Source organism: Phacochoerus africanus, chromosome 7 (assembly GCF_016906955.1).
Source record: "Phacochoerus africanus isolate WHEZ1 chromosome 7, ROS_Pafr_v1, whole genome shotgun sequence".
In the NCBI taxonomy this organism is placed as follows: domain Eukaryota; kingdom Metazoa; phylum Chordata; class Mammalia; order Artiodactyla; family Suidae; genus Phacochoerus; species Phacochoerus africanus.
Window position 1 is genome coordinate 36,313,477 of NC_062550.1, and position 14,423 is coordinate 36,327,899.

A 14,423-nucleotide genomic window follows, 5' to 3' on the forward strand; every position below is an offset into this window, starting at 1 on the left:
TCCACCATGAGTGGATTAAAAATGAACATATGTGCCAAAAGACAAAGATGACTCTCAAAAACATGAGTGAAAGCCAGATATAAAAGATAGTTCCATTTATATAAAATTCTTGCAAACGTGTACTGCAGAAAACAGATTAACAATTGCTTTGGGGACCAGGGGTGGAGGGATGGATTGAATTGCAAAAGGAAACAAGGAAACTTTACTGATGACGGAAATGCAATGTATCTTGGTTGTGGTGTTGGTTTAACAGATGTACACATTCTTTCCAAACCCATCAGGCTGCAATTTTTTTCTAATGGTTACTCTATTGTACATAAAAGTAGCCCTTAAACTGATAAAAAATTGAATTAACAATCCCAACTCCTAGATGCCAGCAAATCTCATGGATCCTTTCTCACGTAATTAAAGCTCACTCAACCAATTCAAATGCATGTCCTCTGAGTTCCTCTTTTGGTAAGAATGGTGGATCCTTCAACAATATTCTCTCCCTTGGACCACTGAAGAGGGCTTTTAAGAGGCAGTCAGAAATACACTGCGAGGCTAAATTGTCATGCGGAGACTGGGGCAATGCCCTTGACCTCATGAGAACCATACCCTAATCCACCTTAATGCCTGATAGACCAAGGTTGTGTGTGTGACTTATCCAATGGGTATATCCAGATTCCACAGCCTAGGGCTTAGATAATAGACTGTGTTATGTACAATTCCCTTGAAAGCTAGCTCTAATTCCTCTTTACTGTAGATCAGTGATGAGCCATTGAAAACTCTATCCTAACTAACGAATCAACTTTTAAGAAGACAATGCCTCTTTAGCTTCCAGAGGAACAATGTTGCACATTTATTTTATAACTACTATGCCTCTGCACACATTCGTATAGAAGCCAAGATGATTTGTGTTTTAAAACCAAGTTATACACTAATTTTTAACTTTTACTTCCATCGTCAGTGTCTTAGTAACTTCTTAAATCAACAAACTGTTTTAAAAGGTCAGTGGGATGTAAGCAAATACTTCCATATGCCCACAGGGTTTTTTTTGTGTTTTTTTGCCATTTCTTGGGCCGCTCCCACAGCACATGGAGGTTCCCAGGCAAGGGGTGTAATTGGAGCTGTAGCTGCTGGCCTACACCACAACCACAGCAACGCCAGATCCGAGCCACATCTGCAACCTACACCACAGCTCACAGCAACGCCCGATCCTTAACCCACTGAGCGAGGCCAGGGATCGAACCCTCAACCTCATGGTTCCTAGTCGGATTCATTAACCACTGAGCCACGACGGGAACTCCTGCCCACAGTTCGTTATAACCTCATGATAACATAGGATCTTTAACAAAGTTACTGTGTATCAAGGATTTGCAAAAGCACTCTTGGCCAAACTTAGCACTTTAGAACAGACTAGTCACTTGTTTTCTAACAGGCATGAATATTCTGTGTTCAGTACCTTCTACGTATTGTTGTAAATATTTTATGTATTATATTTTATAAAATCCAAGTTCTTTAGAAAATTAAATTTATCATGATTCTCAAGACAAAGAGTAAGACCACAGAACATGTCCTATGAGTAAAGCAGTATAGTTAAAAATTTTGTTTTAAAGTTTTAAGGAATAAGTCTGCATTTTTCCACAAAAATACTATGGACTCAATTTTCCCTGTATTTGGACAGAAGCAAAAGAAGTGTAACATGTTTAACCTGTTGTGAGCAGAATGTTTTTAAAAGATAACTATTTGTTTCACATAATAAAACACTTGATCAATTTTTATTTCAAGATCGCTATAAAGTTTCAATTCTCAATTATACAAATAATTTTTCAAAATTCAGACATTATTCAAATGTAAGCCAAAGTCCTTATACAAACAGAATACACACAAAGATCAAAAATATACATATTCTCTCAGCAAACGTTGTTACATAAATAAGAAAAGTATATACAAAGCTAGTATTTTCAATCTAAAGTACAATTATCTTAAAACACTGTAGCTATATACAGAAGGTACTAAAATAAAAATAAATGCCACAGAAAAAATTAAAGGAACAACAAATTCATTTTATGACATCTATAATTGGAAAGCTACATAAAGCCAATCTTGGGGGAATGCATACTTCACACTTAGATCTTGATTTTTACTTCACTTTAGTCTTTTTTAAGAATATTCTCTAGATAGGTGAATTTCATAATTTTACCAGCTCTCCCTGACACCTAACACAAGTTAGAACATGTGAAGAAATACATAATCTATCTATGTCTTTGTACTTTGGGATAGAAACAAAAAGAATTCTTCAAAAGTTAAATTTGTATGAACCTGTGTTAAAATTTTCCAAGTAAACTGAACTGGCTATTGAAAAATCAAACAATTCTTTTTAAGTAGGAAATGATAGGAAAAAAATCCAAACATTTGGAAAGTTTTAACATATTAAAGCAATAAAAATACTCTGCCAATGGTTCACCTAGATAAAAGCAACTCAATTAAGTGTATGTCTAATTACGTTTTGCCCCAGAAATTCTTCCTTTTTTGAGCTCGTGCCAGAGTCTGAAAAGCCCGAAGACTAGAAGCTGCAGAACGAGCAGAAATCTCAGATAATCTGTCCTCATCTGCAACGAAAGAATTATACTCAGTGCAAAAATTCTCTTATAAAAATACTGTTTTAAAACATTAACAGAAAATTAAAAGCATCAAGCTCTGTAATATCAATACTGACTGTAAGAAACAAGTATCTATTAAAATATAAGATATTAACATTTTTAAGAAAGTTCACAGTAATTTTCCAAGTTTATCATATTTAGAAATCAAACATTTTAATGTTAAATGAGCATTCTGTTTCTTTCTTGAAATCAGACAATGATATCACCTAAACACATGGCCCGTGACTTCGATCTTACTTGGAAACAATTCATCATCGTACTGTCTTGTCCTACTTTAAAAAGCACAGCTGTTCTGAGCAAAAAAGCTTTTTTAATGTTTTAAAAACAAAACGTCATATCCTAACATGGTACTCACATCACATTTCTAAAAATAATTTCACTTAATGTAGAAATAATGTTTCACTTTAACATGCTACCCTTCATTATTACTGAAATTCGTCATTATAAGCAAGCAAATCTACTATCCAATTATTTGCAAACACTGTTCTTCCATTAAAAATAAAACAGAATTGGATTCAAACCATCCAGATATTGGTATTTCGAAACATAACTTGATTTCTAATTAACTGAATTCTCAAAGTCCCAAACTTGCTAAGAGGAGAGACATCCTTAAATGTGTGTGAAACCATAATACATAAAGTATTAATTCAAATTGACATTCAAATTTAAAACATATATTTATTAATTTCATACTTCTTAGGGTGGATTAAAATAGCAATTTTAATTGTTCAATATCAAGAAGTCCTTCCTGCCATTAGAAGCAAACGAATTTGTCAGAATAAAAACTATACAAGATAAAAAATTATTTTCCCTAGTCATACATTTTTTGAGATAATACAGACATTTGAAGAAAATGATGGATATGGTGCTAGGCCAAGTTCCTGAGCCACTAGCCAGTCAGGGGGGAAAACAGAGAGTACTGACCTTGGGTGCGATGCTAGGCATAATCTCTTATCATCTCTTTGCTTTAAAAAAGATTCAAGGCTTTAGTTCCCAGTTTATTCATTTACAAAATTGGGATAATTTCACCTTCTTCACAGGGTTTTAAGGATCTAACGAAATGACACCTGTGGAAGTACTTTGTAAACTATAAAGTGCTAATCGAATGTAAGATCATTTACTATCATAAACTACCATATAATAAAACCTCATACATTGTGTTATTTGACTACTGAATTACCTTCATCATTAAAGGCTTCATGCTGAGGTAACTGGAAATTATTCATCCTTGATTTTCCCACTAAAGCGAAAAAAAAGCCAGAAGAAATTATCCTTCAAAGCCACCCAACAGTATGTCTTATTTATAGTCAACTCTAAGTGAAAGTAGGCTTTCAGATAGTTTATTAATTTTGTACCTTTAACAGAAATTACTACCATAGGGCCACCCGTTAATTTGTATGTGCTTGGCAAATATGTACACAAACAATAGATAACTTCCCGAAATTCTTTTCAATGGTAATATTGATCTATTCTAACTTTAATATAGTAAGCTTCCCTTTAAAGATGGTAGATGAACTATTTACATCTACAAAAAGGACATAAACTCACAGGACAAAGAAAATGGGAGACAGTGACAACATTTTGGGAAGTAGAAAGCAAATGGAAGGGCAGTGAATGTGTGGCTGACAGCCAAGTGAGCTGAATACTAAGGCAGCAAACCAAGGAGCAACCAATCTGCTCCCTAGAGTCCGGGAGTACTGAGTACCACCGAAATTTGGAGTGAAGCTAAGACTGAATCCGAAATCTAGTTGAAAGTCTTTCTACAAAACAGTCTGCCAGATCTTTTAAAATTTACACAAGGTAACTTCCACCTCTTCTAAGAAAAGAATGTAGGTCTCATCTCTAAAGGTTTATCAGAGCTACTTTAACTGAAGGACACTAGATTCAACTAGGGGCAAGGACACCATATTCAAAATAGGGGTATTATTACATACACCATTTAGCTCCTCAAACAGATAAAACCCATGCCATCTATGAAACAAGAACAGTATGCTATATAAAAGGAAAATGCAGTATTAAAAAAAAATCTTATAAATTAAAAATGTAGCAAAATATTGTTTTAAAAACTCAGGTAGAGATAGAAATTAACAACCATTTCAAATTAAAATAAAAGAATGGAAAATAGGAGAAGATAAGAAAATATCATGTTCAACATGTCCAAAATCTGAAAAATAGGAGTGCCAGAAAAAGGAAACAGAAAATGGAGGGGAAGAAATTACAGATTAATAATTTAAGAAAATTTCTCAGAATTGAGAAACATGAGTTTTCAAAGAAAAAAGATCTACTAAGTACTATTAGTAAATGAAAAGGAACTCATTATAAAATTTCAGAGCACTGGGTATAAAGCGAAGATGCCAAGAGCCACCAGGAAAAAAAAAGCCACATAGAAAAGATCAAAGATAAAAAGAGCACCAGAGTTCTCAACAATAGTGAATGTTAGAAAATAGCAGATCAATACCTAATATAACTAATGGAAAGTAATTTATCACCTTGAATTCCACACACAGGCAAAATCTGGTAATGTCTTAAAGACATTTTTGGTGGTCGCACCTAGGAAAGAGGTGCTCCTGGCATCTAGTGGGTTGTCTGTATGTTTACGGGAAAGAACATGAAAGACACCTCACATTTACTTACACAAAAGTGAACTGGGGTACAGCACAAGTGAGAGTTTCCAAAGATGAGGGATTTTTTCTATTTAAAGAAATCTATTACATTAACTAAAAAACTAAATAACACTGTATTAACATACAGCACATACTTATAGCCTTTGTACTTACCAGTGTAACAATTTCATTTTAATAGACAAAAAATTAAAACTTAAATAATTACCATTATGCTGAAATTCTGGGTCTCTCAGGGAGCCCTGAATTCGACGAGCTGGATGCCAGTAGGATGGGGCACAGGGTGGAGAAGGAGACTGCTTGGGTGTGTTTGTTGGACAGTCTGGCATTTTAGAAACTGGAAGAGTTGCCTCAGCAGATCTGGAGATATTGGGTTCAGAATCTTCCCTCAAAGGCAGGGGATCAACTGTTTTTAAACCAGCAGCTGGAGAAGTCAGAAGGGATATAGCACGACTTTCCTTCTAAATGACAACAACAAAAGATACATATATGCCTGTGTACATACATAAATAAATAAAGCAAACATTTATATAAATAAATAAATAAACCAAACATTTAAATACACACCAAAAAAAGCCCTATAAAAGCAGTAGGAGAAAATATGGGGAAAATTTATGAAACCTCCATGATAGCAAGGCTTTATAAGTCTAACAACCAATACAGATAAACATACTTAGCTAAATAAAAACAAAAAATATACAAATATTAAAAAATAAAAATGACAAACTTGGAGAAAATACACAACTTACTGGATTGACAAAGAATTATTACCATTATTACATAAATATTTCTTTAAAAGTAGTCGGATAAACCTAATTTAAAGGTAGAAGAAGGATATATATCAGCAATTCATATACAAATTATAGTGAACATATTCTATATCCTACTAATCCTTCCTAATAATCGAATAATTTCAAAATAAAAGCACTGAGGCACAAATTTTTAGTTACCAAATTACAAAGATTAATTTTTAAAAAAAAACAAACTATAATATGCTAAGTTGACAAGGATGTTAAAAAACTGGCAATCTCATCCAGTGTTACTGGCAGCACAACCTTCCCAGGGAGCTGGCAGAACATAGCAAAGGCCTTAAAATTGTGTTCTTTAACCATAAAATTAATACTTAGAGAGTCTTTTCATAAAAAGAGGTAATAACAATATGAACAAAAATGTAGCTAAAGGATAGATTTCTTTACAGCACTTTTTTCAAAATAGGAAATTAAGAAATAACAATAGGCACCTAGTTTAAAAAAAAAACTTTTCAACAATAAGTATCTGGTTAAAAAAACTATAACTACAGATCATATATCATGTCACAATTAAACATTACAACTTAATGATATGGAAGAATGCTCATAATTCAGTGCTACATGAGAATATATATTATGAAAATTATCAACAGTGTAAGAAAAAATTATATATCTAGTTAATTCAAATTGAACATCAGATGTTTCTGAAGAGTAGGTGTGATATTACTTATTTTCTTTCTTAGTTTCTATTTTTCCACAATGATGATGTATCACTATCGTAGAAAATCCCTGTAGAATTTTACTTTTTAGGAGAATGCAAACAAGTAAAATCAAATGTAGCTCCAAAATTTCCTGATTATCCCTTGTAATTGTTGCCTTTGGTCACTAACCTTGAGTTTATCAATGCAATATTTAAAACACTGCTTTCTGACCTTATACATCATTTCCTGCACTTAGAGGGCTCGATGCTTCAAAGTGGAGATAGCCTGAGTTCTCATTCAAAAAACAGATATTTAAAAATCCATATCTAAGATAAAACCAAAAATCTTCCACTTGCTTCCCTTTTTAAGTCTCTTAGGAAAATTCTTTAAATTTTTTTTCTACATAAACATGCAGAACTTGGAATTCCTGTCAAATTGGTTTTTATTACTCTTGGAAAGACCTGACTTAAATCTGTAGCATATCTGCAATACACGGGGTTCCCAGATTTAATTTAACTGATTTCATCTGTTCTTGATTTCACTGCTTCTACTTCCCCGCAGTAGAGCGCATTCTTCACTGAGTAGCCAGAATGACTTTAATTATCAGGTATATCAGAGATAATATTTGTGTTGCTGCTTGAAATCCTCCAAGGGCTTCCCAGCGCCCTTAGAGTAACATCCCCACTCCCTCCCCAGCCTCCCTTTTTACTGCAATTCCCCCACTCTCTCCTCTACTCTCTCTAGGCTCCAATCACACAGGCTTTTTCACTCTCTTTGAAACCCTCACTGTTGAACATCTGCACTTGCTGTTCTCTCTACCTAGAAAACAATCTCCAGCCCAGATCTCCACATGGGCACCTCCTTCATTAGCCAGGTCTTAGCTAAAATGTCACCTCCTCAGAGATGCCTATTCTGATGACCCAAAAAAGCAGTCTCCTCCACCCCTTGGAGGTCATTTGCAGTTTTATTTAATTCATAGTACTTCCTACTATCTGAATTTTTTTTTTTCTTTTTTGGCCTTGTGGGCATATGTAGTTCCCTGGCCAGGGATCATATCTGAGCCACAGTTGTGACCTATGCCGCACTGTCAATGCCTGATCCTTTAACCCACTGTGCCAGGAATTGAACCTGCATCCTGATGCTGCAGAGACACCACTGACCCCATTGCACGACAGTGGGAACTCCTGAAATTATCTTTTTAAAAATTATCTTTTCAGTCTATTTCTCCCACTGAAAATGTAAGTTCCATGAGAGCAGAGATTTTGGTCTTGATTACCAGTGAATTTCCCAGATCCTAGAACAGTGCTTGGCAAACAGGAAGAGCACAGTAAATACTGAATTGAGTGAGTGAAAGTGAAACTTCTGGTACTTCTCTCCAAAGACAGCTCTTGTGTGGTTTTCTTACTCAGTGCATGGCACCCCCATCAATGCTGTTGGGCAAGCCAGAAACCTAGAAGTCATTCAAGATCTCTCGTGCCCCATTATCCAACCAAGCCCCAGGCCTTGACATTGTTCTGCTTACACAATTCTGCAGTTTCATTCACTTCCATGCCCACCCTCCTTAGTCCAAGCTATCACAGCTCCTACCTGGATTACTGCAATGGGCTTCTAAAGTCTGCTCTTGCCTTCTATGCCAGCCAGAAAAGAGCTTACAAAATATAAATCAATCACAACACTCCCATATTTAAAATATATTTCAATGGCTTTCCTTTGCACGTGATAGAAATTCTCAATATTGCAGTCTTTTCCAGCCTCATCTTGCACCTTGCTCCCTGCCACACAATGTACTGGTCTTTGTTTCTTAAAACCTCACGTCCTTTCTTTCCCCAGCATCTTGTCATGTGCTATGATTCTCCTCTCCACCCTTTTTACATGGTTAACTCTTCATCCACTATATCTCAACTCAACTGTGACTTTTTCAAAGAAGCATCCCTCACTTTCAAGAAGTTTCCTGACCTCCATGACTAGGTCATTTCCTTCCAGAATAGCATAGAAGTATATAACTTCTTTGAAACTATAATTAGTTTTAATTTTACTTTTTTGGAGGTGTGATTCTCCCAAGACTAAAGGTTCAGTAAAATCATGTACCACGTCTATTTTTGCTCATTATCACAACCATAGCATCTAGCATGTAAGTATATGGATAAGAAACATCTGCTGAATGAAGTGAGCTAACACACACATGGATTTTTAATATGATTTATAAAATGTGCAAATAGTACTTGACAATCAAACCAATACTATGAGAACTCTACTCTAGGAGTTCCCGTCACGGCACAGTGGTTAACGAATCCGACTAGGAACCATGAGGTTGTGGGTTCCATCCCTGGCCTTGCTCAGTGGGTTAACGATCCGGCATTGCTGTGAGCTGTGATGTAGGTTGCAGACGTGGCTCAGATCCAGCGTTGATGTGGCTGTAGTGTAGGCCAGCGGCTACAGCTCCAAGCCTGGGAACCTTCATATGCCGCGGGAGCGGCCCAAGAAATGCAAAAATGACAAAAAAAAAAAAAAGAATTCTATTCTAAAGTCTTGTCAGACAGTGTTGTTTAGGGGTTAAAAATGTGGGCTGAGAACAGACTGCCTAGGAACAAATTCTACTCCACCATTTAGCAGCTGTGTGACTTCAGTTTCACCACCTAAATAACAGAATAGAATAATAACAATATGTACCTCCCAGTTTTTGTCATGACCTCCCGAGTCGTCATGAAAACTGAACAAGTTAATATATATAAAGTACTTAGCACAAAGTCTCGAATACAGTAAGTGCTCCGTAAATACTGTTATTGGTTCACCCCGACACGGGTTACCCAAATTGCTGCTGCCCCATATACTCCCACAATTCAAGGTATGTCATTAAAAGTTAATGAAAATATGTCTGGATATTATGATGCTATATTCTTCCTAATTCCTATGGTAAAAAGAGATATATAATGATATTAACCAAGGGCAACTGAATGACAGGGATAATTTAGTATAAAACAAATGACTTGTGGATTTAATTTTATTATAATAGTAGTTTTGGTAAGAAAACAAAGGGGAAAAATGATTGTGTATAGCAAGTTTAATGACTCCTCTGCCTACCAGTAACCAAGGGGTGGAAAATGGAAAATAACCAAATCTAGCCCATGGTAGTATTGGTAGGAAAAATTCACATGGAGGGAATTCTAATCAAGTTGTTAATATTAAACCTGCTTATTTTAGAGGAATCTGTAACTAAAATGTTACAAATGTATTGTGTGAATGATGAGGTAGAGACTGGCATTAACATGTTAAAGGAAAATATGACTCTCAATTTAATTTGTTATCTTTTTCTTTTTTGGGCATCGCTGGATCCTTAACCCACTGTGCCAGGCCAAGGATCAAACCTGTGCTGCCACAGAGACAATGCTGGATCCTTAATCTGCTGCACCACAGTGAGAACCCCTAATTTTACTTTAAAAATTTCTTTTTATTACTCGGGAAATCAACTCCATGATAAATAAAAATAAAATATATAAAGACAATGGCAAATATGGATTTGGGCTGCCATTTCAGCTTAGGGTAGTCAGCACTACAGCCAAAGCTGCCCAGCTCACCTGTTCCAGGTGGCAGCCTGGATTCCTGAGAAGGGGGCAGAATAGTCCTTGTGGGGGCAAGAGGTCCTAACATCTGTCTGATCAATCTTCTGACCATATTCCTATTGTCACATTTCCTTTAATAAGCCCATATACAAATAAGCAACGGGAAATGGTTTAGGGATTGTTACTCTAACAACATTCATTCAACACCTATTTAATGAGTACCTGCTCTGAGCTACGCTGTTCCAAATATTGGGGTTTGTTGGGGCCTGGACTCTGATCCTCTCCCTCATCTCCCCCCAACACCTGACAACTCTCCACTGTGTCGTTTGGAATTCATGAACAGCCATGAGCAAAATCCCCAGAGAAATTGAACCTCTTCTCTGAATGTTCTCTATCCTACTTCAGCTACTTACTCCCCTATGGGAAGCCTTGTCATAACTCATAACTGCAAGCTTTCCACAACCTCATTTCTGGGCACTACCTCCTAACTGTAAAACGAATCCCCAAAGGTACCCCAGTTCCAACAAGTCCTTAAGTCTTCTAAGACCTTCCATCACTGATCCTGTCACCTCTGCACTGTGCCTTACCTTCTCAAGTCCTATTTTCCCTTTCAACTCAACCTTCAGAGCCAATCACCATAATCCCTTCCCTACATCTACCTTAGCTCCCCTATCTCTTTTACTCACTTCGTCTTGCTCCCTTAACAAATCATTAACCTCAGTTAAATCCAACTGTCTACTTATCCAGTACCTCTGCAAGCCAACTGTGCCTGGGAAAAAACACAGACCCTATCCTTACTGGTCTTACATCAGATTTGGGACCATTAACCTAAACATGGCCCTTGATATTGCCCTGCAATAATCTCGCCATTAACTTGACTCACTCACTCTCTTACCCTCTGATAAGACTATATCATACCTTCCTTTCTCTACTCAAAACTCAACATTTTCTTCCCCAGCCTTGTTCTCTTCATCTGCTACCAAGAAACAGTCAGAAGACTTTCCAAAAGCTCCCATCGTATCTTCCTATGTTTCATCAGCAGTGCCCATGTACTCTGCCTTCCCTCTTGTAACCATGCAGGCACTGTCACAGTGCCTAAGACCAACCCTTCCACATCTCCACCAGATCCTAGGCCCTTCTTCCAACTCGAGACATCTATCCAACAATCTTCTTCTCACGTCTGCATGGTCTTTCCTCCCTTTTAAAAACTGTTCTCATCAACACACAAATATGCTGTTTTCTCCTCGATCTTGATCTAACGTCTTCCAACTAACACTCTAGTACTCTGCTCCCCTTCTTGGAAAAGGCTCTTGAAAGAATTGTCTGTGGGGGCTTCTGCCAATTCCTCTCCTCTCATTTCTCTAGAATTCACTTGTATTTTGTCCTTCCCCTCCCCATATCCAAAAGTGCCCCTAGCCAAGGTCACCAATAACCTCTATGTTGCTAAATCCAATAATGCATCCTCCTACCTTATTGACCCATCAGTAACAGTGACACTCCCTCCTCATCTTTGACTACCATCTCCTATTTCCCACCACTTTATTGGCTAATCCTCCTCAGTCTCTGCTGGTTACTCCTCAACTGCCCATGAAAAACAGGGCTCAGACCTGTCTATTTTATACCCACTCCCTTGACAATCTCCCTCAGTCTCAAACCCTTACATACCCATACCACCTATATGATAAAGAGCCTCAAATCTATATCCACAGCCCAACCTGCCCTCTATACTCCAAACCGAGTCAACTCCATATTCAACACATCTACTTGTGTGTCTAAATAAGCTTCTCAAATTTAATGTGTCCAAAACAGAACTCTTCGTCTTCAACAACAAATCTTTTCCTCACACTGTCTTCCCCCTCTCAGTTAAATGCCAACTCCATCCATATTATTGCTCAGGACAAAAATCTGAGTCATCCTTGATTTTCCTTTCTCCCACCCCATATCTTGTCCATCAACAAATCCTGTCAGCTATATTTTTAATGTACATCAGAATCAGATTTCATGTGACCTCCAAGGCTACCTCTGTGATCCCAATGACCATCACCTCTTGCCTAGATACTATAATTGAATAACTAGTTTCACACCCTTGCTCTTGCACCCTTCCTATACAATAGCCACAGAAACCTTGGAAAAACCTAAGTCAAATTATCTCACTGCTCTGCCTCTCCAAAAGCTTTCCACTTCATTCAAAACCAAATGCAAAGTCCTTGCCACCATCTATAATGCCCAAAACATTCAGTCCCCCATCATGCCTGTGACCTCACTGCCCATCCTACCCTCTCCTGCTCTCAGTTCCAGCCACACAGATTTCCTGCCTGTTCCTTAAGGAATAAGGTATCTTCTCACCTTGAGGGCTTTGGACTTGCATTCTTTTTGCCTGGGATGCCTTCCTAGATACGCATGTGGATCAGTCCTCCACCTGCTTCAGATTCTGTTCAAATGCCACCCTCTCAGTGAGAACTTCCCTGGCCCCTTCCTCTGCTTTACTTTTCTCCTTAGTGCTCACCACTATCTAAACTACTATGTATTTTACTTAGTTATCCTGTTTATTGTCTCTTTCCTCCACTAGAATGTAAATTCAGTGCCTTGAACACAGCTGGAACAAAACTACCACAGAGTAAATGTTCAATAAATAGTACTGTTTTTCCTCTCTCTTCCTAGTGTCACTACTGACAAGATTTGAAAGTATATTAGCAGAAGTACAATGCCACTACCAAAAAAAAAAAATTCCTTTGCTTTCTGAAAGTAGGTTAGCAGTGTCATTTCTATAGACGATAGAATTTTCTAAAATCTGAATCTCTCATTCATTGTATGTAACTAAAATAATTACTTTCTGAATAGATGTTTTTTCCCCCAAATATAGATATTCACCTTCCTAAAATCATTCTTCAAAGCTTCTAAGCCATCCTGAGAGGATGTTCTTTTCTTCTGTTCTGGGACTGGAGGCTTCACTTTAGATGGAGACACTAAGACAGCACCACCTGGAAAAATGCAGTTTTCCATTAAATTAAAGTATCAGGTAGAAAAAGCAGTGAAATAAGAACCGTGCAGTTTTTGCCTATTACCAACAGCTGGAGTGGTAAGATCGTGGTGAGTCCTTTGGATTCCTCCAAGTTCTCTTAACTTCGGAGTAGGAAGCCTGCCTCCTTTTCCTGAAGACACAGAAGATGACTCCGAACTACAAATTAAAACAATCTATTACAAAGCATGTCCTCCAGAAAATGTGATAAAACATAATTTGCCATTATTATGCAAAAATAAAGTATAAACCTGTAAGAGAAAGCCATTCTGTTTCTGAAAAAACAACAAACAAATCCACATGCAGTTAAGAGTAACTGAATATTGGAAAAGAGGAGCAATCACTGCAAGTCAGCAACACACCAGAGAATTCTTCCATTAAAGCAGAGTTCCATATTGGCTACAGAACTCATGAATGAATGATAAGAGGGTTGGACTATGCACAAAAAACACCATAATTAATGGTAGAGAATGACTCCCTCAACACAATTTGCATATAAATCAACAGGAATTAGCTATTTGCAGAAAAAAATCACTTATTTTAATGTTACAAAACATTATCTTTTCCGTCTTTTTTTGGTTTAACCATCTGACAGTAAAATATATCAGCTATTCTCCTTAAATCATAAAGTCGAACTTCCAGAGATATTTACAGATCTAGCAAATCATAGTTCGCAGGATATAAATGAAAACAACCCTGAGTATTTTCTCCCCAAGTAGTTCAGTGTTCAAGCATTCAATTAAAATTAGTGATGACTGGAGTTCCCGTCGTGGCGCAGTGGTTAACGAATCTGACTAGGAACCATGAGGTTGCAGGTTCAGTCCCTGCCCTTGCTCAGTGGGTTAACGATCCGGCGTTGCTGCGAGCTGTGGTGTAGGTTGCAGACGCGGCTCGGATCCAGCGTTGCTGTGGCTCTGGTGTAGGCCAAAGGATACAGCTCCGATTTGACCCCTAGCCTGGGAACCTCCATATGCCTCGGGAGCGGCCCAAGAAATAGCAAAAAGACAAAAAAATAAATAAATAAATACAAAATAAAACTGTTATTTAAAAGAAAAAAAAATAGTGATGACTCAAATACCTGAGTGAACCAAATTACATGAGCCATACAGAAATGCCTATTTCATGGCA

At 37.2% G+C, this 14,423-nt stretch overlaps 1 protein-coding gene across 2 annotated transcripts in view; it reads right to left on the minus strand.

Moving 5' to 3' along the window:
- Positions 1-1,767: 1,767 nt before the first annotated feature.
- The window catches only part of MDM1 (Mdm1 nuclear protein), a 32,185-nt gene continuing 19,529 nt past the window's right edge, over positions 1,768-14,423 (minus strand). The window contains exons 10-14 of one of the 2 annotated variants that reach the window (XM_047787153.1): positions 13,342-13,454; positions 13,148-13,257; positions 5,475-5,727; positions 3,826-3,885; positions 1,768-2,594 (exon numbers count right to left, since the gene is read on the minus strand). In XM_047787153.1, coding sequence (XP_047643109.1) covers positions 2,485-2,594; positions 3,826-3,885; positions 5,475-5,727; positions 13,148-13,257; positions 13,342-13,454 — 646 coding nt within the window. In that variant the 3' untranslated portion in view covers positions 1,768-2,484. The remainder of the gene's footprint in view (positions 2,595-3,825; positions 3,886-5,474; positions 5,728-13,147; positions 13,258-13,341; positions 13,455-14,423) is intronic. The other variant, XM_047787152.1, reaches the window with a different exon arrangement.